The sequence below is a fragment of the Lonchura striata genome, chromosome 10 (assembly GCF_050655825.1).
Source record: "Lonchura striata isolate lonStrDom1 chromosome 10, ASM5065582v1, whole genome shotgun sequence".
Taxonomy (NCBI): domain Eukaryota; kingdom Metazoa; phylum Chordata; class Aves; order Passeriformes; family Estrildidae; genus Lonchura; species Lonchura striata.
The window spans coordinates 11,746,589-11,773,510 of NC_140712.1; the positions used below are offsets into that span (position 1 = coordinate 11,746,589).

Sequence of the window (26,922 nt, forward strand, 5' to 3'; positions counted from 1 at the left end):
TGTGGCTGTGCTGAGGCAGTGTCTGTCAGTGCTGTGGCAGCAAAGGTGCCACTTGTCTCTTGGGCCCTGCAGAAGACAGGCAGAAGTTCCATGAGCCCTTGGCAGCTGTGCTTGGGCCTGTCAGAAAAAAGTTGCCATGTCTTTTTAGGGCTTGTTTGGAATGTTTAACACATGGAATATGTTCCTCCTTCTGCTGAGGTAAAGTATATAAAATGTATATATTAGCTGCTTTCTAGAATAAAAGGGTGTTTTTAGTATTAGTTATTTTCTGTCTTGGTGATAGTTCCAACAAACCATCTGACCCAGAGTAATTCACCTTTGCTTTTTGTTTCTCTATTCATAGAGTGGGGAGAATGCTTGACTACTTTGCTATTTTTAGTTCTCGTTGTTAAATAATAGATATTTGTTCTGCTGAAGTATGACAAATTTCAGGGCCTTTCTGCCAGTAGGTGCAAGTTACATTGCCATTGGCACAGCCTTTTTCACTTTGATTAGAGTATAGTTGTCTATAAATACTCAAAATGTGGAAAGAAATATTAAGAGCAGTCCATGCTCTCTAAAACAGTAGTCTTGCATAAAGCTTGCGGTGTCCCTGGCCTTCAGCTCCCCTTATCCAAACTTGAGGACAAAAATAACTTGTAATTCTGCTTTCATTATGGAAATTTGAAGTAGTTCAAATTTGAATGACATTTGCACTGTGTACATGACAGAAGTAGCAGCTCTTCTGATTGTTTCTTACTATATTCTTCTATCTTATTTAAAGTTTGGCCTGACTAGGTAAACAATCCAGAAAAAGCACATGGGTTTTTTGCTTGGAGTTTTCCTTTGGTAATCCCTTTTGACAGCTCTGAAATGAAGCTTGACTAATGTTTGTGACCTGACAGTAGATCAGCAGTCAAAGGAAACCAGAAGAAGAGAAACAATCCACCAAGGTCAGGAACCCTGAAATACATTCTTTGGTTTTGGAGATTCATGTTCAAATCTCTAGGTTCTCTGCTTCAGGCAGAAGCATAAATAAACTCTGTTTCCTATAGCACAGATTAAGTCCTTAACCTTATGCTGAATAGATCTTTGTCTCTTTATGTTGCAGAAACTTGCAGTGGCAAGTTAGTGTCTCCCAGAATGGAAGCAGATATCAAAACCTGCTATTTTCATTTTTAAAAACCCTATCCCACATAATTTTGGTCATTATGGTTTATTTCACAGGTGTTTATTTTGCTCAATCAAAATGCCTGTTAAAATTATAAAGAAAGTTGCATCTGTTTCAATGACAATCTTGCTCTTTGTCTATCTTAGGCATGAAAAGGACAGATTCATTTGGAGCAGATCTGTGTGGTTTAATTTGTTTGCTACTTATTTTGTGCATTTCTGTAGTTATCTGTCTGTATTTGGTAATTGTCGGAACAGAAATCGCAGAGATGCGTGTTTCTTTATGTGTTACGGAAAGTCTTTGCTTAGCTGTGACTTGAGGTTTTTAATTCTTTGCCCTTAGTTTTTCTGTCTCAGTATATAGGATTATGGAGGTATTTTGAGTGCTTGATAGATTTTTGGCTAAATTGAAGGCAAGTTGTAAAAATTAGTATGAACATTGCCTGTTCCCCATCTTCTTTGAATCTTCCTTTGTTTTTATGGTTCCAATTGCAGGGGATAAAGGTCATGTGTGAAGAGCATGAGTACCAGAGGCAATGCTTTGTGCTGGCTTTACACCTCAGTGTCCTGCAAGCAGTTTAGAATGCTTCTGCATTTTTCTAATGCAACTTCAAGAAATATGATTTATAAATAGCCTTTGGAGAATTAGACCATCTTCATCTGATGTGATAGAATCAGTCAATCAAGGTCAGGATACTTCAAGCAGGATTTTTACTTAGATCCTTTTAAATAGCAGAAAAGGATTCCCCCGATATAGCCTAGGCTCTGTGGTTTTTAGAACAACAGTAGCATAAGCTTTAACAGGCTGCACAAAGGGGAGTTTGTCCAAGATGGTGCCAACATCACATTCTTCCTTTTGATGCCACTCAAATAGCATCATTCCTTTTCTCTTCCACTCTTATGACCTATTTTTTCCACACTGTTGACGTATTTGGGGATTGGGGTGGGAATTAATAGAATATTTTGTGTTCTTGTTTCTTTTTACTTATTTCCATATGCATCCAGCCTAGCACAAAGAATAACACAGAATGAACAAACCATTTTCTTCTTGGTCAGTTAGTAGAGCACCTGAAGTGCTCCTCCAATTTCCCAAATTCTGTGATCCTGATTGCATTAAGAATTGTAAATTTTTGATGCTTTGAACAATTGTAGCAACAACAAGTGCAGTTATTACTGGATTCACCGGACTTTTAGCATTGAGAACTGATGGATGTCAGCTAAGTTTGAAGAGACTGTACTTGCCAAGACTGTAACCAAGTTTTGAGGGTTTCAGGTATGTGTAGAGAAAACAGCCTAAACAAAACACTGTTTAACAAATTTTAACTGAACAAAATGCTTTTTTGTCTTTCCCAAATCTACTTGCACTGACTGCCACACTCTATCTCCTTGCTGCCACTTACTCAATTTCAAGATGATTTTCTCTAAATAGATTCAGTCTCATCTAATAAGCTTAGGTTTATCTAATTATCAGCCAGGTAGGATTACCTCTGTGAACTGCCTGTGACTTCTTTTAATTCTCCCATTCTGAGGAGGTCCTGTGTTCCAGGGTTTCCCTGCTACTGTTGCTGGAAGCTGAAGGAGTTGTGTAGAAAGTGCTGCCTAGGGCCAGGAATGGAGAGGAGTGGGGCTAGAGTGCAGACAGTGAGATCACATCACTCTCCAGCTGCCTCTGCCATGGATGGATGAGAGGAAGCTGTAATCAGCCACCTCAGATGCAGTGATGCAGTTTTGCTCATGGGAGAGTGACTGGCTCACTCACATCCTTTGGAAAAGGTTCTGCTAACACAATCCCAGTCACATTTTTTTTCTTTTGTTGTTGGGGCTTTTTGTTGTTTTGTTTTTCTTTAATTAGGGGACTGTGTAGCAGAGAGGCTCAGACAGGGCCCTTCACACAGCCCGTTCATCCTACCATGACCCAGAAATGGCTTCAGCTGCAGTGGGCACTGAAACTACTGCAATGTATTTTGGTGGAAGGTTTCATATTTCTTCTAAAACCTTGCCTCCTGTGTTGCACTTGGGCATAGATTTGGAAGGGAGAACTTGTCTTTCACTTCAGTGTCAGACTCACGGGGTGTGGCGGGGGAATTTATTTTGCCTGGGATGCTTTTGTCTCATGAAATAGTGCTTACCGTGCAAGGTAGTCCCACCCAGACAGTGTCCTTTGGTGTGCTGCTTGGGCTTTTGCCATTTAAAACAAAAAGGGCTAAGTTCCTTGGACAAGAGGATGTCTAATAATGAAGTACAAAGTTTCTTGTTAAATTTCTGTCTTCTCAAAGATGATTAATTTTCTGTAAATTCTTTCTTTGGCGAGCGTTGACTTTGCAATAGTGAACTTGCTAAAGGAAAACCCACCAATTTAAATGCTGTTGTTATTCATCCAGGAAAGACGAAACAGAGAATTTGACAAAATGCACCCATTATTAAGAAATACCTCTCTGGATACTTTGTGGTCTGAGCACCACTGCTGTGTAAGCTGCTGTAGAGCCACACAGAAATTGGTGTCAGCAAATTTCAAGAGTTTGTCAGAGAAAAAAACCCCAACCAAATGCAGTGGTTTGCTTCAGCTTACAAAAGCAACACATCCAGTGTCTATGTTACCTGTGTGCTGCTGGAAGTGTTTCTCTTGGCTCTGGGCAGGTCTGTGGCATCGCTGGTGGCCCCGTTCTGTGCTGCACTTCTGGGCTGGGGCTTGCTGGCTGGGACTGTTGAGACCCTGCGCTCTCCCAGCTCCCTTCCCTGCATACCATGTCCCACCAGTCCTTGTGCAGGGTCTGGGGGCTGGGAGGAGGAAGTGGAACCTCCTTTCTGTGCTGCTGTCAGTTTTGTGCTGGCAAGGTTGGTCTGGATGTGACGGGGTCTGGTAGGGAGCCCCAGTTTAAAGTGAAGTTCAGGTTTTTGGTTTCCTCACTCCCCATTCTGCTCACTGCTGAAGTGATCCAGGTCTCACTGCATGTTGGTCCCTCCTCTTTTCTGTTGCTTCTGGAAAATGTTACATTGGCAGTAAGACACCAGTAAAGACAAAGAGAGTTAGCAGTAATCCAGAAGCTGTATTCTGACTTCAAAAAGGATCATGTGAGTCTCCAACTCTGTCCTGATGGAGCACCAGCTCAGGCAGTGTTTCTGTAGCATCTTCCCAAAGGAAACCCCCTGTGCTTCCTGTTCATGGCTTTCTTTGCATTGCTGCTGAGGCCCTAAGCATGTTATCACAGTTCATTTTCCTTCTATTTTTAAGTCCATGTACTGGTTTCAGATGACCAAAATCTAGTCTCTGTGTAGGAGTCACTGACTGCATACACCAGGGGAAGTTTTATCTGTGAGGATCCTGTCCGATCCTCAGCTGGTATCCTTTGGAGGGGGAGTCTGGCATAACTGAGATGGGTGTTAAATGAAGAGCTTGTGTGCAGTAACAATTTCAATAACTGATTTTCAAAGGAAACAAAAAAATACATATGTACATATATAGGTTTTTAAATAGCTTCATGAAAGTCTATGACACTTAACTATTAGTAAATATAGTGGATTGCAGGATCACATCTGGCATTCTATGCTGTTACAGCATAGCTGGTTGTGATTCTGGATTCTCAGAGGTGCTTCATGTGTGCTCTGACAAGACCAGGTTTTCATGTTACATGTCTGGTTACAGAAGCAATCTGTTGTTAACATTTTTCCAGATTCTGCTTTTATTGTATGTGAATTTTGTAATTGTAATAAGTGCTTTCTGGTGGGTGATGATGTGTGAATAAAATAGGAAATCACATTTCTAGTCACATAGTGCTCACAGTCATGTTCTTTCACATAAATAAATATATTGTTATTTGAAATTATATTATTTAGGAATACACTGTCAGATGACAGTTTTTAGCTGTCAGGTTCAACTATTCTTACTTGCTTTTTCCTCTCCTACCTCTCTCCACATTTTTTTTTCCAAACCAAAACACCTTATCTAGCAAGAAGTTGAGAAGTTTACAGACCTAGAGAAACTCTACCTCTACCTTCAGCTGCCTTCGGGTCCCAACAATGGAGATAAAAGGTATGTGAGTATAAAGGTGAACAGCTAATACTGAAAACTTGCTTTACTTCCTGTGGCACTTAACTGCTGAGGAATCATTCATATGATGTTGGTAGCAGAAGCAACCTTTATTAAACATTAAGTACTCTTATTTTCCTGAAGATCAGATGTTGAGGTTTTTTTTAAACTTTAGAATCTCTTATTGCATGAAAAGCTTGTGATTATAAATATCTTGAAATGAAAGAGTCATCAGAGAAAGTGTTTCACAATCTTTGTCATTGTTCCTATGCTGTTTATGTATGAAGTCATAAAATAGCAACACCAGTGTGATGGTGGGTGAAAGAAAAAACTGATGGTATTTCTGGTAACACTTGTTTGACTAAAGGAAGTTCTAGAAAACCAGTCCGCAGATCAGAGTGTCACAAAATAAACCTCTTCCCAGTAGGATGGTTATAGGCAGGCAGATGCCTATAGGAAACACACTGAGTATCTCCTGGGAAAACTGGGTGTTCCCAAAGGACAGCTGACCAACTCAGTGGGCAGAAGCTTAGACGTGGACAGTAAGGAATAATAAATTTAAGAGTCACTGCATACTTGCAGCTGTGTATCAGTCAAGGACCGGAGTGTGGAGTCTCTTTGTTAAATTGTAGGTGAAAGAGGGAGAAACTGCTGCCCAAGGCTCAAGGAATAGGTAAATCCATGAGGAGCAAGCCTTTTTTGTCTCTGGTGTCTCTCCACCTGTATAGACAGACAATTATTAAGTCCTCTATAGAGCCATGTCCTCATCAGCACCGCTCGTTCTCTCCCCAGCGATCAGCTCTCCATGTCCTCCAGCCGTGCCCAGCAGATGCACGCCTTCTCGTGGATACGCAACACCCTGGAAGAGCACCCCGAGACATCCCTGCCCAAGCAGGAGGTTTATGATGAGTACAAGTGAGTGCCATGTGTACAGCTTTAGCCAGTGCAGTGTTCTGTGGCAAACTATATTCGTTACTACTGCCTCTGAAGATAAGATTGTGATGTTTAAATTGGGCATTACATGTACAGTTGCTGAAGGAAAGGTACAGGTGTTTCTTAACAAGTGAATATCAGTATCAGGTGAATGAATGAATATTGGGTTTGTTTTGTGCAGTGGCACAGGTAAAAATCATCAGTTACTATCTTATAACGTGTGCTAGTCTGCTTGTTTACATACCTATATGACAGCCTTAACAAGGGTGAGGGGTTGAATTGTTCCCCATAGCTGCAGCTGTTTTGCACATATGATCTTGCCCATCGCACCTTTCTTTCCAGAATAATGCATAAATATTGGACCTTCCTGCAGCAAACCTGATTTCTATAGAGGCACAATATATCTGAATATGTATGAAACCAGTAACCAAGGCCACTGTGAGTCTGTGTTGTCAAGTCTCAAAGCTACCGTGTAATGAGGAAGTGATTAGAAGCAAGGGAGAGAGAGCTGTCTGGTGAAAGTTGGATTTGAATTCATTTACAGAACATACCCCATGGGGGAGGGGGAAAGAAATAATCATCCTCAGCCTAGTTGCCTGAAGATGAATAACAGATTTGTGATCGAGTATGAATATTTCCATAATCTGAACGATTACTGTAATTTGCAGGGAGCTGAATCCCTTCACCTCCTAAGTGCCTACAGGATTCACCCCTTAGTAATTGTTATTGCAGGGTTGCATTCTGCAAATGCCTCTTTAATTAAGTCTCTCTGCTGAAGTGTTTTACTCTGATTGAGCTGAAGCGTGATGGCATTGGCTTGCCTGGGTTGATAAACATGCACACACCTCTGTGCGAGCTCCTGCCCGGCCAGGAGCGGTGACGCAGCCTGGCAGTGCAGCCAATGGCACAGACACGGCGCCGTGGCCAATCCCCGAGCAGCAGCCGCTGCGCAGACACGGCAACAGCGGCAGCTGCTGTGCGGGAGAGAGATGGGAGCCTTATTCTTAAATATATTTCTTATTAAATAATTTATGGCCTGCTTCAGCAACAAATCTGCTTGGCTTCCATGCTGTGCCAAGCTGCAGATGCCCGGAAATATCATCATCTACAGATTGTGGAGTGTGAAATTTGGATGGCTTTGTATGTAGCTGCATCAAGTATTTGTGTATTGTATTTTTTTTTCCCTAACAAAATAAGGGTGGTAAGCAAATATTCAGGAAAAATATCAAATGTTTAGAATCTGCTCTCCTTTGAAAGCTTCTGTTCTGTTTTTAAAACATTCCGTTTCTTTGAATATTTTCATGAGCTATTCTTACACCCAAAAGGAGAAGTAGTCTTGGAGTGGGACGTGAGGAACAGGCATATAAATATGTGAGTTAGTTTTGGTATGTCTTTTTTCTTTACTTAAGGGTACTAGGACCTCGCAAAACTCAGTTCTATTAACCAGTTGCCATTTCTCCTGTGTGTAGAGATGGATCTTTCATGAGCTCACATAAGCAAGCTTATGCACTCTGCATATGTAAACCAAAAGTGCAGGACTTCAGAAGACTGCTGCATCATACCAGCATCTTCATTCCTGGTCAAAATAATTTTGGTCAAAATAAATCTTGCAAAATTACCAGCCTTCTGCATCACCTTCCATATTTTTTTTCTATGAAGAGGGAAAGACAGAAGCTTGCACTCCACACAAGTTCACCATTGGCAAGTGCTGATAGTGTTTTCAGCTCCTTCACATTTCAGTAGCCCCTTCTCACTGGGCTTACTCAATACAGTGACTCTTTGTGCTTTGTTACTCTTCATTTTAAGGGTGAATTCATGTTTCTAACTGGATAAAAGTGAGTGGATTCATCTTTCTTTTGAAAGGGATAAATTAAAAATGCATCACAATATAAGGCAGTAGCACTTGGGAAGGCTGAGAGCTTGCAGCTGAATTTTAGAAAGGAGGTAGATGGGAACTGGTTCACCTCTTGTTGGTGCTCTGATGCTGCTTGTACTGACAGAATACATTGAGCTGTAAGAGGCTGGGTTTCTGTTGGGTCCTCAAAGTTCTTCTGCCATCTTCCTCTGAGAGTTAGGTGGGAATACAGGCTAGAAAGTATGGGAGCTCAAGGGGAGGTGCCCAGCATGTTATCCAGCATGCAGTGAATGGATGCTGCTTCCCATTAGATCCTTTCAGTGTTTTCATGTAAGTCAATTTTACTTGGGTATCTTGTCCCTATTAGAAAACATCCTTCTGCACACAACCATGTGTAGATTTAGCTGAGTTTAGAGAATTAGGATTTCAAATCTATTTGCAGTCCTGCAGTCCTTATGCAGGCAAAATCCTTACTTGTCCACAAAATGATTTGTTGAGCATTCAGAAAACTCTTGAGTAAACACTTACCTTACTTCTACTGCTGTGACATAAGGGACAAAAGTTATTCATATTTAAGTTTGGTGTCCTGAAGATTCACTTGATACGCTTAATATGGATTAGGAGGTCTTTGAGTCATCCTGTATCTCTTTCCTTGAGTCTGTAAATCATTAATCCTTGCTTTACTGACTGCTAGGCCACTTGGTGCCACCTGATGCATAGATTATATGCACTAAGTGTTAAGAATATTAACCAACAAGTTAGAAAAATATTCAGAAGCTAACACAGAAGAGGCCAGTAGGTATAGGTATACCATGTCTGTTGAACACATAAAGGACACAAGGTACATACTAATCTTGTTGGGTAGTGCTTATCCAGGGTTTTTATATATTTTCTGATAGGAATAGGATGGGACTGATTGTGTTGCAAAGTCTAGTCCTGTGTCATAAGCAACTACCCATATAATTCATTTGAAAGCCAATCAAACTCCACTTAAAGCACTTGTTTCTCACCTCTGCTGCTGCTCCTGGGAGTCTGACCTGCAATTTAATTTCTCTAGTGGTTTTCAGACATCTGGTTTCCATCCTATTTGATTATAAGGATTAATTTATGTGCCAGCATTATTTGTCAGCCTAATGAGAGCCTACATCTTTCTGAGGTTCTTGACTCTAACCCATTTTTAGAGACCAATTGTTTTGTGGATTGGATAAACCAATAATTCTATTTTGTTTCATTTGATAGGTTCTTCATTTGCTATTCATGCTGATTTTTTCTGCCCAGTAAGCTGGGCTGTATAGTCTCTCTTCATCAGCTTTTTGGTTATTTTTTTTTTGTGTATTTTAATTCAGATGTGCTCCCAGTGTATTTTATGTCTGGAGGACATTCAATTTGAAGATCTTACAAAAAAAAGAAAAAGGCACCTTTTCTGCTTATCATGTAGGGGAGCTCTGCACAGAGGAACAAAGCAACCGCGTGTCCCTTGCCATTCCTGTCTCTGCTTAGGCCTTCCCTCCCTCCCCCAGTCTGTTTCCCACCCACCTTTCAAAGAGCAAAACAGCTCCTGGGCTCAGCGATGTGCCAAGAGTGCAAGGATCAGAGAGAAGAGCTTCAGGGAGGACACTCCTGGTATGTCCTGTCAAGTCAATGAGAGACTGCAGATGGACATGGAGGGTTCTCAGCTGAGCCAGGAGGGGGAGGGGCCATGTAGGGTAATCTGTCTGAAGACTGAAATTCCATAATACTGATAGCTCAGAATGTACAGGCTTGCAGGAGCTTCCACTGGGGATAGAGGGGACCATTTAGACTGTATGTTTATACTGCTAGCAAGTGATTGTCTTACAGCAGATGTGCTAGACCCAAGGAATGGATAACTTTATTCCCTTTTAATTTATTTATTTTCTCATAAGGGGGAAATAATTTTAACTTTGAGGTTAGTAGTAAGTCCCTAATCCTGGTATTTTGCTAGCTTGTTTTTTTTACTTTATTTTGCTGACATTGTTGAGTTTTAATCAAAGATACTACTGTCTATGGCAGAAAAATTCAGAGTCCTCCTTTGAATGGTATTTGAGATTTAAAGTTTTGTAATCAGCATTGGTAAGCAGCAAAGACCCTCCATTCAGGAATTTTCAGTCTAAAGTTTGAATCTAGGGAGGCCTGGCAAGATGCAAGGGACAAAAGGCATACAGAGATCTATTTATTAAACACAGAGCAATGTGTGATTCCTATGAGGGTACAGTGAGGCAGCAGAGAATTCCTTTGTAATAACTTCAAAGGGACAGATCTAGAAACCAGCTTCTGTGAGTGACATACATTGAAATGAAATGTGTTGGTATATAAATTGGATATAAAGCTTCTTGATATTCTACACAGAAACAAGACTGATGCCTGACTGTGTACCAGTTGTAGGCAATGGTTTGGACAATGTATCCTGGTTTGGACAGAGTGGCCCTGGAAGTGGTGGGGAGGCTCTGCAGGGGAGTGTCAGCACCTAAGAGCATAAATGTTGCTGTTTGTCATCATCAAAATCATTAAATCTGTGGTGGTGCTTTCCAAGTGGAGGATACCAACATACAGCCAGGGTAAAAGCAGCAGATACTTGCTCTGTAGTAACTAATATTTTTACTGAGAAAGTAAAGGCAGTGGTGAAAGAAAATAAATTTCATAAATACAAATCTCATAAATCTCAAGAAATACATACAGCTTTCTACAGAGCTACAACTTGAAGAGAAGACATTTTGACTGAATGCAGATCATTACTAAGTGATGCTGGGGTGAAGCATCTGTTTCAGACTGCTGCTCTTCCTTTGCATCTACCTGAGTTTCCGGGGTTGGTTTGTGTGTATGTACCTGGTTAGGGCAGAGGCAACTGTGGGGTGTGAAGTCATTGTTTCTCTGCACTCTTGCTGATAACCACACTGATCATGTGCAGTCACCTTTTCAGAGGCAGGTTGTTTTTGTGTATTGCTGATAGGACTTCTCACGGGATAGGAGGTTGTTGCTGTCTCGTGTTGATGCTGTGGCTGTTGGGAATCTCACTGAGAAGTTTTTATACTGGTACATTTTAGGCCACAGCACATCAATGTCTGTGCAACAGTGCAAGGAGTTGCTGTCTTTGTGCAGCCTTAAGTACTTCCAAAATAGGTCCTGGTTTTCTCCTTTATGTTTCTGATTTTCCAGCATATTCACCTTTGCAGCAAAATCAACAATTCTTGTTCTCTGCCTCAAGAATGTAATTTTTTAAATGTCTCATATGCCGAATCAGAATTGTTATTGCTCTTTTTGAGAACTGAAGACAGATTACAGTGCCCATTTTACTAGAACAAGTAAAGATGGCAAAATAATTATGTTTTGTTTCTTTATTCCCCTCTATCATCAGGCTGTATACTGAGCTGCATGACAATCTTCATTTGCAGCAGCAGTTGGAATCTCTTTAATTTAGCACTGTTAAATAGGGTTGTCTATAATCAAGCATCTCTCATCGTTCAGTAGAGTCACAGTGGTAGGAGGACTGGGTCCTCAGTATGTGCTTTTGTTACGCCTATAAAGCTGGTTCCCTGGGAAGGCATCTTTTAAGCTTAATTCTGTTAAGGTCTACTAAATAAAAATTTTATATGCAAAATCTTTCTCTGGACACTGACACATCTCTTACCTATTGCTTTTCAAATATTCCTGCAGGCCCTACCACACTCAGCTGTGCTTCTGGCTAGAGCAGGGTCTCTGCTTTATTATGTCCTGAAATATGTGAATCGAAACATATGCTTCAAACTGAGATGTGGAGTAAATCTCAACTGTGCTCTAGATAGTGCCGCTGCTTGTTATGTCTCCACATGACTTGTCTTTGAACTCAGTAGAGAACAAGGCAAAAACTATGATATTAATAGCTCTGTTTATACATTTTTAATGCATTCAATTCGTGGTGGATAGCTTCATTAATGTTAAATGTGGTTCTAAATATGGATGGGGATAAGTGTTTTCTTTTGAAAACCTTTGGAGTCTAGCATGTAGGCTGGCCTCTTGTATTAACTACAATTCCATTCACGCTTTCTTTCTCTTTGTTGCAGGAGCTATTGTGACAATCTTGGCTACCACCCATTAAGTGCTGCTGACTTTGGAAAGATCATGAAAAACGTCTTTCCAAATATGAAGGCCCGTCGTCTAGGCACAAGAGGCAAATCAAAATATCCTTTGTTAGAATGCTTCTCAGTAACTTGTTACGCTCTTGCCTGGAGAACATCTGTCATTGTGGCTTAACTACTGACTAAATGTAGAAGTAATGTTGAATGAAAAATGCCTACACTTTTCCAACGTTCTTTAAAAATTATTAGTTGCAGTAGTGTTAGGTTGCAAGATATAACTTTGGAAACAAGTACTTAAATTTGGTTCTGACACTTAGTTGTCACAGCAGCAAGGCATCAAAAAAGTTCTATAATTCGGTGCAAAGGGATATTGGAATAAAGGAACCAAAACTGTTAGTGATTTTCAAGCCAGCTTTTTCATCAGTCAGAATTTTTCTTTTCTGAGCTGAGAATTACATCTTCCCATGAGAGCCCTTAGAAGCTATGGTGAAGTAATGTCCTACCTGCTGCATTCCCCAGGGCTGGCTCTCACTGCATCCTGACATGCTGGATAGGCAAAGCCCTGCAGTAAGCAGGGCAGGGAGACCATGAAAAGGCTAAAAGGTATTGAGGTGCTTGTAGGCCCTAATTAAAAAGAACCCAAAAGAAGTGAATCTGCTGTGGTACTGGCCTTTGCCAGGTCTCACTTGAAGCATGCACTTAGAGAATTAAATGCTAGCAGGCAGCCCAGAATTGCTTCTCTTCCATTGAGGGAAAAAGCCTTCCATGCTGTAGTAAATAGAGAAGTTATGTGTCAGTTAAACTGTTTCATAGAATACATTGTTGGATTATCTAATAGTGAAATCTGAAACTTAGTACTCATGTTTGGATAGAGCTAGAGAAGTGTTAAGGAAGAACTCATACAATGTAATTGTTGCTTGACCCAGGGGATCTCTTTAAGTTCTATTTCCAATGTTTCTAATTCAGAATGATGAAAATGTGACCTTGTCTCACACCTGCCGTAATTCCCAGGCTCCTTAGATTTCTTTTACTGTAATTATGCTTCATCCAGGTTAATGCAAGCAATTGCAAACTCCATGGCCTAGGAAAGAATACAGACATATTTACAGAATGTGAGAAATTAGTGATCCTGGAAAGGATTTGTGTGTCATAGAGAAAAGACAGTGTGTGTGAGCTCCCAGATGATGCTGTGGAAAGGAAAAAGAAAGGATGATTTGATTTTTAGACCTATAAACCAGTGAGTACAAATAATAAAGGGAGCATATTTTTGTATACGAAAATGATGAGATCAGTGTCAGAAAAAGTCTGTCTTTATATTTTTACAGAAAAATTATCATGGATGAGGAGAGAGTGCCTCAAGAATAGTGTGAAATCTTAGGAAGAAATGCACTCCTTGGGCTTTTTATCTTGTCCTGGGAAACTTCAGTTTGAGGAAGTCCTTCAGGAGAAGGAAACAAAGTAGAACCTAAGTTTGAGAATGCATTTTTAAATAGTGATTGACTTTTTTTTTATTAATTGTCCTATCTTGTTTTAGAAAGAGAGTTTAGTCAAGATTTATGTTAATTATTTTAATATTGAGTAGCTGATTGAAGCTGCCTGGAATGGTTTTGTGCTTGTTCTAAGTCATCAAATGAAGTTAATCATACCCAGCATCTCTGCATGGATTGAGAAACCCAATGACCTGGCCAAGAATGCAGCTATTGATAGACTTCTGACTGGCTGTGAGATCATGCTAATGACAGGAATTCTTAGTTCTGTGTTGAGTTAGCTTTTGAAGCTTATGAGGGTTATCAGAGGAATTACTGCTCTTCTATCCCCCAGCTAACAAGCAGACAATGTAGACCTTAATTGTTGTTCACATATTGCTACAGTGGACTGAGGAAGAAGGCTTTTGTGCATATGCCAACACTGCCAAACCTTGACTTTCATAAAACTGGAGATGGGGTATGATATGTATTTGCTTATTTATATATATTTCTGCAAGTTAGCATTTATTATGCTGTTTTTATGTCAGAGCTTTTCAAAACAAAGTGAAGATATTTTCAGCTTTTAAGATTTTTATTATGATTCTTGTGTTCTGAATCAGTGTTTAATGTTTTTTTCTGTAAAGTTCGTGATGAATTGCAATACTCTTAAACTAGTTTAGGAGGTGAGGTAGATGTCCAGAGTGTTCCTATCCACTGTATACATATTTTAAACTATGATTCTGTTTTACTTTTACCATATTTTTTAAAGTCAGTGCTAAGGAAGAGATACTTCAGTGAAAGAAGCAGTTCCTAGGTAGTAGTGACTACTAAGTTGACAAGACTCTGGATACGGGGGAAATGAATTGTTGGTGCTCCAAATACTAGGATTCTGTCTGTGATTTTCTTCCAGGAATGTCAATTCCATATAATGCCTTTGGGAACAACCTGTAAATTTTTAAGACATTTAATTTTGAAAGATATTGATGTTGTGATCTCATTCTCATAATTTCATTTAAAACTGTGAGCATACTGCTCCAACTTCTGATGTGATTCTGATAATAATTTGCTTTCTATTTTTGTTTTCATGCTTTTATGACCCTTATTAATTCAAGTAACCTTTCCTCCTTTGTTTGTTTGGTTTAGTTGGACGGAGCAGAGCCATCGGGGCAGCTGCAAAGTGCAGATGAGGAAGTCGTCTCTGCAGCCTGCCGGCTTGTTTGTGAATGGGCCCAGAAAGTGCTGAGCCAGCCTTTTGATACAGTTTTGGAATTGGCTCGTTTCCTTGTCAAAAGTCACTATATTGGTACCAAGTCAATGGCAGCTTTAACAGTAATGGCAGGGGCACCAGCAGGTAATGAGACAATGCTGAATGTTGAAATGGGGGATCTTCCAGCAGAGAGCAGTAACAGCTTGGTTTGAGAAAGCACTTCTCTTCAGGGCAAACTTAAACACTGACTCTGAGCATTCAGCATTCATTTATGTGATTTTAGTCATGTTGCTGAAAATTACTGTTCTTGCTGGTCATCTGGGTAAAGATCTGAAAATCAGCACTGGTCTCAGGTTTAGATGGTGATCCTCCCATTCCTGTGGTGAGGATCCTGGTGTTTTAAAGCACTTAAGGGCATGTGAGCTTCAGGGTGTGTGAGTAATCGTGCTGAACTTACATATTTGACTAGAACAGGAGTATGTTGCTACTACAGTGCTGGTTTGTAGATAGACTGCTGGTGTAGCTGTGTTTCTATCTGCTAACTTGCCCTGATTTGGAAACAATTTTCTGTCTCTTTTTGCTGTTTTCCCCCATTATCCCTGATCACACAGAGGTTTTCATCCATTCTGATACTAGATACACTATATTTAATGCCTTGGCCATTAGATAATGATCTGATCAAAGCTGCTCCTCTGTGACACAGACCCACAGCTTTCTGAAAACATTTTTCATTTAAAGCTGCCTTAGAACAGGTAACAAAACAAAACCACGGCAGGTTCTGGATTTTAAAGGCTCATCTGAAACGTGCCCGCCGCCCTCTGCTGCCAGTTCAGTGAAATGCACCGGGCTGAGATTGTGCTGACACACAAGTTGCCATTTCACATGATTAGAAATGAGAGGCCCATACAGAGTATTTTAGCAGCTAATGCCTAGCTTGTCTAATAGACAGAGATTTTGCCACAAATGTGGGAATCAACTGAACCTGAATATATTTAAACATGAAATGGATGGTAGCAACTCATGGAGGAAGTGTTCCCAGAATGGTTTTGGACATGCCTGCCATATATTATCTGTTAGATGTAGAAGTGTCACCACAGCAGACAGGGTATGTTTGGTTGCAATTTGTTCTCCTTCTTTCGTTTTCAGGAATAAAAGGGATCCCCCAGCCCTCAGCTTTTATACCTACTGCTGAAAGTAATTCTTTTCAACCACAAGTGAAAACTCTGCCATCTCCTGTTGATGCTAAGCAGCAGCTGCAGCGTAAGATCCAGAAGAAGCAGCAAGAACAGAAACTGCAGTCTCCTTTGCCTGGAGAGTCTCCAGTAAAGAAAACAGAAGGCACTGCAACCAACGGTGTGACCAGTATATCTAATGGAAGTCCTGCCATTCTGTCCCCTCCACCTATTGGCATCGTTGTGGCTGCTGTCCCCAGCCCCATACCGGTAATTCTCTCCGGCAATTCTCTAGAGAATCCACCCTTTGCAAAGGTTGTACATTGCCGGTAGCTAAGCAGTGGTGACAGTGGATTAGAATAGTTTCCATTCAAGGGCTTGGGTGCCTTGATGCTTTTCTGTCTGCAGTGTGTCATAGCTCATTAGTTACCGGGTTGATACAGAGGCAGCAGAATTCTGACCATCTAACATGGGCCAAGTTCATCTTGGAAGTCATTAAAGTGAGCCTGGACATGAAGTTTAACTAGATGAGAGAGCTGACACTAATTTGTGTGGGTCACTGAGGCCCTAATACAGAATCTAAATTGCCTTTCATTGGCCCAGTGCATTTAGTGACAGGTACAATTTTATTTTGAATGAATGTCTGTAGTGCAGAATATTTTTGTCTTTCAGCCTTATGAAATTGGGCTAAGGAGTATAGGAAGGTTATTTGGTTTTAAGATGTTCACTGTTCATTTTGATAGGTAAGCTAGTTTTTGTCTGATAGTGAGTTTGCATTTAACTCAGTTTTGAGTTAACAATGAGCAGTATTTTGAACACACCCTCTCCTCTTTAGCTTTGTATGTCTGTCTTTTCGTCCCAGGTGGTGAAGGATTGTATGAGAATGACCCTTTCATTAGCAGAAGAGCAGACTAGTGCGTACACCCAGTGCCTCATGCCTTAAAAATAGAAGGCATATGTCTGTCTACCAATCCTTAGGCAGAGAAATAGAAATTGTCTTAGACAAGTAGAACTTACTTTGTTTCAAACTGACATTCACTACCTTTGGTGTATTGAGCTGTGTTGTCTTTCACTTTTGAAATGTTTGGGGCTGAAATAATGTGTGGGCTTGGGCACCTCTCACTTCATTACCACACCTTTTCTTTTTCTCTCTTTACAGGTGCCAAGAACCAGGCAGTTGGTGACATCTCCAAGTCCTATGGGATCGTCTGATAGCAAAGTCCTGCCACTCAATGTTCAGGTGGTCACTCAGCACATGCAATCAGTCAAGCAGCCACCAAAGACTCCCCAGAACGTTCCTGCTAGCCCCGTTGGTGACCGCTCTGCCCGGCATCGCTACCAGCAGATTTTACCCAAGCCAGCAAGCACCAGTGCTCTCACCATCCGCTCTCCCACAACGGTGCTATTTACCAGTAGCCCAATCAAGACTGTTGTGCCAGCCCCACATGTGAATTCCTTAAATGTGGTAAAAATGACAGCAATATCTCTTGCCCCGAGCAGCAGTAGTGTGCCCGTCAAACAGACACCTTCAGTTAGCACTAGTGCAGGAGCAGTGGAAGAAGGGAGGACTGGTCCACAGATCAAAAATGGATCTGTTGTTTCACTTCAGTCTCCAGGATCCAAGCCTAGCACTGCTGTAGCTACGCCTGCAGTCAAGATCAAAACAGAACCAGAAGCATTGCTGGATGAGAACTCTGCACAAGGCCAAGAGAGCTCTGACGTGTCTAAATCCATAAAGGCAACCCCTGACCTGCCTCCTGCACAGCTAATTAATTTTGAGGTTGCAGCCTTGAAGGTTTCAACGGATGATGTCATTGAGGTAAAACCAGGTAAGGGCTGTGATCAGGAAGCTGAAGAAGCAGGGACCAAATATAAGACACAGTCTGATGAAATCACACCAGTTTCTTCAGCAGGCAATAATCAAAGCCCTCTTAAGCTCACAGTTGCCAGTCAAAACTTGTCCAGCACCAGCATCAATTCACCTCCTACTAGTGAGTCCATGATTAAAGACAAAACATGCACCAGAAGTCCAAGAAAGCGACAACCTTCCACACTTCAGGATTCCCAGTTACCACCTGTAAAGAAACCACTAGTGGAGCAGTTTGCAACTGGTAGTGCTGTGGAGGGTCAAAAAGCTAACAATGTTAAGAAGTCTCTGAAGGTCGGATCATTAGCTAACAGTGACAATACAGCAACACTTGCTCAAGTTCCCATCAAGGTACCTGTGACAGTACCTGTACCTCCTACAGCTGCTGCAACCTTAGCAACAGACCTTTCTTTGAGCACCAATTTAAATACCTGTGATCCTGCTTTAGAACAGCAGCTTGCATCAGCTTCATCTCCAGATATAAAAGTAAAATTGGAAGGAAACTTGTTTATCATAGAAAATGATTCAAAATCTGATGGCAGCTTTAACCCAAATACATGGCACCATATCACCAAAACCTCTGACTTTGCATCTGTGAATTGTGATCAGCAGCAAGATATCAGTGTTATGACTATTGCTGGGCACTCTGGCTCTAGTGACTTACAGGAATCCGCATGGGAGCCGGTGCACTGCGAAGGTATACAGCAGGATGTGTACAGCCAGCAGTTACAGAGCCAGATCCAGGACTCCTTGGATCAAATACAAGCACAGTCTTCAAATCAGTTACCTCTGCAGTCTGAGCTGAAAGAGTTTGAGCATACAGTCCCTCAGTCAAATGAAAACTTCTTTTCATTTGATGATGACCTTACCCAGGACAGCATTGTGGAGGAGCTGGTGCTCATGGAGGAGCAAATGTCCATGAATAATTCACATCCTTATAGTGGTTGTCTAGGAATGACACTTCAGAGTCAGGCTGCAGCTCAAGGAGCTCCAGTATCATCTCATCCAAGCAGCACGCACTTTTACCATTCAATCCATAACAACAGCACTCCAATTCACACTCCCACCCCCACTCCCACCCCAACTCCCACTCCCACCCCAACTCCAACACCCACCTCCGAAATGATTGCTGGATCCCAGAACATGTCTCGAGAGAGCCCTTGTTCAAGGCTGGCTCAGACGACTCCCGTTGACAGTGCCCTAGGAAGCAGCCGGCACACGCCCATTGGCACACCCCATTCCAACTGCAGCAGCAGTGTCCCTCCAAGTCCTGTGGAATGCCGAAACCCATTTGCATTTACTCCCATCAGCTCTAGTATGGCTTACCACGATGCCAGCATCATATCAAGTAGCCCTGTGAAGCCGATGCAGCGGCCTATGGCTACCCATCCTGACAAAACCAAGCTCGAGTGGATGAATAATGGCTACAGTGCGGTTGGTAATTCCTCAGTTGCAAACCATGGCATCCTTACAAGCTACCAGGAGCTGGTGGAAGATCGCTTCAGGAAACCTCACGCTTTTGCAGTTCCCGGCCAGTCATACCAGTCTCAGCCGCGCCACCACGACACTCATTTTGGTCGCGTGACTCCTGTTTCACCTGTGCAGCACCAGGCAGCCCCTGTCAGTAGCACTACCAAGCAGGAGGGCTTTGCTGTTCCTGCTCCTTTGGACAACAAAGGAACTGGTTCATCTCTCAACAACAGTCTGAGATGCCGGAGTGTGAGCCCTGCTGTCCATCGCCAGCGTAATCTCAGTGGGAGCACTGTTTACCCTGTGTCAAATATACCACGTTCTAATCTGACACCTTTTGGAAGTCCAGTGACTCCCGAAGTTCACAATGTATTTGCTAATATCCATGCAGACACCAGTGCCAATAACATAGCACAGAGAAGCCAGTCAGTCCCGTTGACTGTGATGATGCAGACGGCCTTCCCATCTCTTCAGAAACAAACAAACACTAAAAAAATAACCAATGTGTTGTTAAACAAACTTGATTCTGATAGTGATGATGCAGTGAGAGGTTTGGGAATGAACAACATGCCCTCAAATTACACAGCCAGGATGAATCTCACTCAGATTTTGGAGACATCCACCACTTTTCCTAGTGCCAACCCACAAAGTATGATCAATTCCAGCACTTCAGTTTATGAATTCCAAACACCAAATTACCTCACAAAAAATAGCAGCACCGATCAGATCAGTTTTTCTTCTGGAGATAACCAAGCACAATCAGACATCGGAGAGCAGCAAATAGATTTTAGCAGCACTGTAAAAGACCTTTTAGGGGAGGACAGTCTGCCAACAAACCAGCAGCTGGTGAATCAGGTGGCATCAGATCTCAATAATGTTGCATCTGTCTTTCCCAGCGACATCAGGTTGTCTTCCGACCTCTCAGGCAGCATTAATGATCTGAACACTTTAGACACAAATCTACTGTTTGATCCAGGTCGTCAGCAGGGACAAGATGATGATGCTACACTGGAGGAATTAAAAAATGACCCCTTGTTTCAACAAATCTGCAATGAATCCATTAACTCAATGACTGCATCAGGTTTTGAGTGGATGGAGAGTAAGGATCATCCTGCTGTTGAAATGTTGGGTTAATCTTGTTTTATAATATGTATGTAGCACACTGTATCTAAAAGACAGACGTATTGTATTTGTCTTAATGGAAGTGCCTCCTGCAGCAGAAACACTTGCTATGTATTGTGGCATTTTTAAAAAAAGTTTGCTGTACCTGTTGCTCATTCTTCAGTAAGGAAAAGGCAGTCTTACCAATTTTAAACAAATCTCTGAAGGTGATGGGCTATCAAAGAGCCAGTATTAAAATTTGAATTTTGGAGTGTTTCCCATTCAACATTTCTTGTTTTAGCAAATAAAGAAGTGGTTAATGGCAGCCAGTGATGACAGCTATGGTTGATGCTTTGGGAAGGTTTTAATTCAAGTTTGTTAGTAGGCTTTCCATACTTTGTATTGGTTGTTGCTTCTTAGTAGATGATCAGTACTGACCTTTGTTATCCAGGTTTGAAATGCAGGGTGCCTGCAGGTAGGTAAGGTGGTGGGGAGTGGGTACAAGTGGACCAGGTGACATGCAGATGCCTGATCATTGTGTAGCTGTCTGGAGCACTGCTCGATGGTGACCTTTGGAAATCTCTGTAGCACTGGTGCCATTGGCGTCTCCAGTAAAACGCAGAGATGGGAAAAGCTAACAGGAATGATCAAGGAAAAAGATGCACTAAATTTTTTTATTTAAGAGAAATAAATCTATGTAGTTATTTTATCCATTAATATTCATTACATACTTGATATTTTAGTTCTCATGTCAATGTTTTTATATTAGGTAAAATTAATGCAAAAAGATTTTGAGTACTGAGATTTAATCTAGGCATAACCCCCTATTTTAAAGTGATAGGTACTGTGTATCAATGCTAGAGAAGGAACGTGATATTTTCCCTCTTTTTTTCCTTTTTTTTTTAATAGGGAGCTGCTGGAGCTCATTAAAATACTGTTTCTGAAAGTTCCTTTCTTTAAAAGTTTGCTCTTTCCTAACCTAGTGTAGGGCATAGGAAGATGTCATTTTTTCTCTACTTCAGTAGGTTGAGCCTTTCTTTCTTGCTCGCCTTCTTTCAAACAAAAGATTATTAAAATCTTAGAAAACGTGGTTAATCTAAAAATATTTCATATAGAGCCATAATACTGCCAGGCACTTTACAGATACACAGCAAAACACATGATCATTCTTTTGGTAAAACTTCTTTTAAAAATACTTACTGTTTTAGAAGCCTGAATTCAGTTTTCAAAAGTGATTTGACAGGGTTGATCAATCTATTTTTTTAAAAGGAAAAAAGTACTGCCCCTCTGGAAAATGAGAATTAGACTTATGTCTCACTGGTTCACTCAAACCAAAAAGACCTTTTATTTTATCAGCATGGCATATATGGGTCTCTAATGGTCAAAAGAGAGAGGTATTTACCCAGCTATGGCCTTGATGCTAGAAAGAGGACTTGCAGAGGCAAATTTTTACAAAAAAAAGTGGTGCACTGAGTATGCTACAATACTATCCCTTAGGCCTAGTATAAAAATTATTACTTTTCCTGTGGCCTGACACAAAGCAGAAAATAGAGCAGGAAAGATTTTCTTCTCTTGCATTTCTTTGATGAGTGGTCATAAATTTACGAAGGGGGAGGTTCAGTAACCACCCCCTAGATTTCTCTAAGGGGAAGATGCTCAGATTTTTCATGTGATTTGTGTTTTTCTTTAAGTGACTTGGTGGTTTTCTGTTTCTTCAGTTTTTGGAAATGACTTGAGATCCCAGTACTGGTCAGTTTTTTTGGCAGTACTGATTCAACTTGTGCTGCTGCATTGGCACTGGAGATGCTGGCATATCATGGCTTCTCTTGCCCTTCCCCCAGTTCATCACCAGTTTAGGGCTTCTTCTGCAAGGACGAACAGGTGTGCCAAGTAATAGCACCTTATGGGGGTCTGATTTCACTGTGCTTGCATCAGAAGCTTTGCCACTTCATCAGGAGCAAACCTGGAGAGTTCCGATCCCTCCTTGAAGCACAAGGATGTTGCGATAATGTGGTTTGCTTTAAGACAAAGTGACTCTTCCAAGGTAATGGGGAGGAGACTAAAAGCTGCATAGTAACCTTCTGCTTGTTGTCCTGCCAGGTGTCCATCAGTAAGACTTGAACTATTTTTCTTGTAGACTAAAGTTGCTGAAGGCAGGGCTTGAATCCTGTACTTGCCCATGGCCTTTTGAGAGGATGTGTTGAACATCCTCCCGCCCTGGTAGGAGGATGGGTCTGAGAGACACTCAGCACCTTTTTGTTTCTGTTTCCTGACCCTGTGTGAAGTGCGAGCACTACTGTGAATAGGTGAAACCTGCTTCGATGAAGGGGGGAGGATCCCTTCCAGCTCAGCCCTTGTGTCATTCTGTGACTCGATGCCAGCTGCGGGAGGAGCTGCCCGGCTGCTGCAGCAGCCCGTGTTCCACAGTGGGCTGGCCTCGCCTCGGGTCGCAGTCACTGACACTGATGGGCACTTGGGGGAAGGAAGGTTTAGCCTAACTGCTAATTTTTTAAAGAAGATTTCTCACAAAAGCAAAAGTAGATTTAAAGTTGATGCATTCTAAATTATGCAGCCATCACCAAAGGTTTTTAAAAGTGCATTTAAAATTCTCTTTAAATGCAAACATTACATTGGGCCTAACATGTGACTTAATCAGCAGAAATATTCTATAATCAGTGGGTTAAAAGCAAATATATGTTTAAATTTAAAAGTATTAAATTTGCTAAGAATTGTTTCAAGTAAAATCCAAGGCACAGGCACAGCTTTGTACATTGGTATGTATCATTTTAGAGAAGTTTGTGTGTTGGTGTTATAATGTTAGGTCCCTGTACTTAGTGCTAGTTAGTTCTTTATGATACATTGAGACAGAGCACTACTGCACACCAAAGTATGCAATACCCAAAGGAAAATTCTGTGATCCTAACAAATGGAAGCCTGTCTTTGTCAGATACTCCAAAACTTTGAATTTGAGACAGTTCTGACCCCTTGTTTACATTATTGGCTTCCTACTAACATAAGAAATAAATTATTTTGATAGCAGTTTTTGCTAAAGTATAAAAACTAGTGAATTTGTACCCTGTGTACAGTATTGCAGCAAACACTTTAAATTTGATTGCTTGGTTAGTCCAGCAAACTTTCTGGGTTCATATATTGCACTAAAATTCTGTTGAACCTGTGGCAGGCACATTCCTTAGGATAAATGCAACAAATACGGCCCACAGATTTAAAAAAAAAAGGCAAAATGAAAAAAAAAAAAACTTTTTAATGTGTTTCATTATTAAAAGGCAAAATGTCATTAAAAGTGACAGGTGAAATTGTCTTATGTAGCAATGTGCATTGATCTCAATGAGATATTTCTATTTTTGATTCTCTTACGTGAGAATATTGCAGCAGGAAAAATTAAGTTTAGTTTGCTTCACCATGTTAATACATGATCACAAAACGTGCATGAGTGTTAATGACTTAATCTTGTACAGTACTAGATATATTCCTGTAACCACTTTTATTTTTTTTTTATTCTTTTGCTGTATTGAAGCTGGTTCAGTGTTAACCAGGTGAGCATAGTTATTCACAAGTTATTTCCTTTTTTATGTTAACTAATTCAGCTTAGTTATTGTTGAATATGTTCCTTTCTTGGATTATTTTTTATTGTTCTGGTGTTGAAAAACATTTTTGCATCATTTTATCATGATAATTCATGAAGTAAATAATTTGCAAGTAATTGCAATAAGCACTGACTTCTGAACTGAAAAGAAGGAAAGCGTTTCTTGTGCAGTGCATCTGAGGATCATATAATAGTCTTGTACTATACTGTGCTTTATTTACTGCACCATAAGGAAAGAAAAATCCCTGTTCCACATTTTCATTTAGTGCAGGAAATCCAGTTTCTCCCCTCTTCCCCAGTGTTTTGTTGTCTGTTGTACTGCTGAAACTACAGTAGTTGAATATTGCAGTAGCATTTCAGTTATTTTTTTTATTGAAAGTGCTCAAAAATTGTTTTTTAAATGTTTTCAAAAACAATAAAAACATTTTGTATTAAAATTATTTCTTGAGTTTTTTCTTTATATGGAAAATGTGCTTTAGGGCTGGTCTAAAATACAGAGCTTTGTAGTTTGTGCGATGACAGATGTCAGCTGCCCAGTTGAACCTTGCTGCAATTGCTGAGCCCAGTAAAGCTGAGCAAGAAGGTGAATCTTTGTCACTGGAGTGCCTTGGTCAGATCAAGTCCAAGTGTTGGTTTCATGCCTGGGTACTAGCTTTTGCTCTTGTGACATACAACAATTCATTGCTGGTGTTGCAGTGCCTGGGTACTAGCTCTTTCTGTTGTGACATACAACATCCCATTGCTGGTGTTGCCTTCCCATATACGTAAGGCACTCTTACAAGAGGGTGTTAGTGTGGCTTGAGCTGCTGACATAAAGGGGAAATGTGTGCTTTGATCTGCGGAGTCCTGTATTTGGATTGTAAAATTGCATGTAAACCCATCAGTGTACCTAGCACAGTCTGTGTGAACAGGATGGAAAGGCATTGCCACAAAGCAGGAACTGGCTACAAAAAAATAAGGATAAATATTCAGGGTTTCATGCCAAAGAGATAGCACTTGTTCAGATTTAGACTACATCCCAGACTATAGAGATGCTGAGATGAGCTGGCAGGTGACAAGATTTGGTGGTTGCACAAAATCACTTAGGCTCATCAACAACGAAAAAGAATTATCAGAGACATAAAAGAATCAGAAAGATACTAATTTTAACATATCATGGGAAGGAATACTATTAAAATATCTCACTGCATTCTGAACATGCCTTTACAAAGAGTTCTCAACTAACAATTGACAGACACCCTTTATGTTCCACAGTCATAAAAAATGCAAATTAAAAACTCCAAAGCTATGAGATGGAATATAATGTAGGAGATAATAGAAGGATACTTTAGAAATTGCTGATTCACTTGAAGTAATAATGGGTTTTAGTTGGAATATCTCAGCTCTAAATTTGCAAGAATTTGTCTTAATAAAAAGGATCAAAAGAGCAGACAAATCTGTGAATGGAAATGTCCTAACAGGAAAGATTTGACAAGGTAGAAATCTTGGAACTGAAGTCTTGACCTTTGTAGATTTCTAATAATTAGATGCTTATGTGCTTAATAAAGACATCCAGAGTAAGTCTTAAACAATTGCTTTGAAATATTTTTGTCTCCAGAAATCAAATCTGTATGTGTGAATGCAGCTGATATTCCAGTAAACAGACTTCTACCTCTGGGGTTAGGGATTGCTGTGTCAAATGAGGCAGTGGTTCATGTAGTCCATACAGTATCTCTGACAACTGATAGCTCTTCTCTAGAGCAGACCTGCATTATTACATGGTCACAGAATAAATGGCCTCTGTGGAAACTGTTCTAGACTCAAGAGACAGAAGCTCCATCTGAAGCCAATCAGAGTTAACCAATGCTTGGATCTTGCTGCTCTCCTCCCTCTCTCAAAAATGGTACAAGTTAAGCTTGGATAAGGAGACAAAATTGAAGAAAAATATATAGTGAGGCTTACAAATTGGAGCAACACCAGGAAGTTATTCCAAACTTAAGGAAGGAGCAGGGACCTGACTGTATGCTTAAGATGTTTCTGAGTTGGGATCCACAAAATAGTTAACAATTAACCTGTGCCCAAGCCTGGGCTATGCTGTCCTTGTGCTCTGCTGTGTTTGTCCTCTGCCTGCAGGGAAACCTTGGCCAGGTAGCCATAACAGAGGAGCCTGCAGGCAGCTCCCACCCAGTGCTGGCAGTGATGCCACTTGTGTGTCCTTGCCTTTTATCTGAAAGTGCAGCTGGAAGTTCTCATGTGAACATCCTTTCTGCTTGACTTTTGAAGTAGTGAGCAGAGTTGCTTCTGGTAGGAAAATCCTATAAAAACTCAAATAAGATCGCCTTCCATGGGCCAGATGTGTGGGTGGATTGGTGGCCCATTCCATGCTGCACAGTTGTGGGAACAGAAGGGATGTGAGACTGCTTGTACTGTCCTCTCTTCATAGTGCTCACTCCAGCAAATGGCATTTTAAGCATTACTTCACAGGATCTGAGTGCCTTTGTTACTGTTTTTGTAACAAATCAACACCTTCTAGTGCATAGTTAACATTACCTGATGAAATTGCAAATCCTTCAGTTTCTTTTGCCTTTCCTAACCAACTTGTTAAAAAAAGAAAGGGGCGAAATACAAACTCAGGAAAGCCAGATTAATTAAGTTGGAAGTGAACTGAGGGCATGGAAAAAATTGTTTAGAAAACATTTAGTGTTAAAAAGACAGCTGTTTCTTGCAGATTAAAGTGTTTAAATACCCCAAATAAAAGACTATCTTGATATAATGCAGAATACGTAACTAAATTATTACAGTTCGTGATAGGTCATAACATTTCTGCCATGTGCTTTGGATATGTAGGAAATATCCTACTAGTGATGTAAATACTTGAAATGTGTTGGAACATTTGCATATCTATTCTCCAATGGCTTTGTTATGCTTCCTCCTGAGTCTGTACTTCCTGGGCCTGCCTACCCATTTTCTATATCTGGTAATACCTCCGCTCTGAAATCATTTAAAAGGCTCCATTTTT

The 26,922-nt window shown here is 40.7% G+C and overlaps 1 protein-coding gene across 1 annotated transcript in view; it reads left to right on the top strand.

Moving 5' to 3' along the window:
- RFX7 (regulatory factor X7) overlaps nt 1–24,364 on the top strand; it is a 48,089-nt gene extending 23,725 nt beyond the window's left edge. The window contains exons 3-9 of the mRNA XM_021537403.4: nt 5,097–5,179; nt 5,969–6,091; nt 12,023–12,139; nt 13,897–13,981; nt 14,647–14,854; nt 15,857–16,152; nt 17,042–24,364. Coding sequence (XP_021393078.4) covers nt 5,097–5,179; nt 5,969–6,091; nt 12,023–12,139; nt 13,897–13,981; nt 14,647–14,854; nt 15,857–16,152; nt 17,042–20,353 — 4,224 coding nt within the window. The 3' untranslated portion in view covers nt 20,354–24,364. The remainder of the gene's footprint in view (nt 1–5,096; nt 5,180–5,968; nt 6,092–12,022; nt 12,140–13,896; nt 13,982–14,646; nt 14,855–15,856; nt 16,153–17,041) is intronic.
- The last annotated feature ends 2,558 nt before the right edge of the window (nt 24,365–26,922 follow it).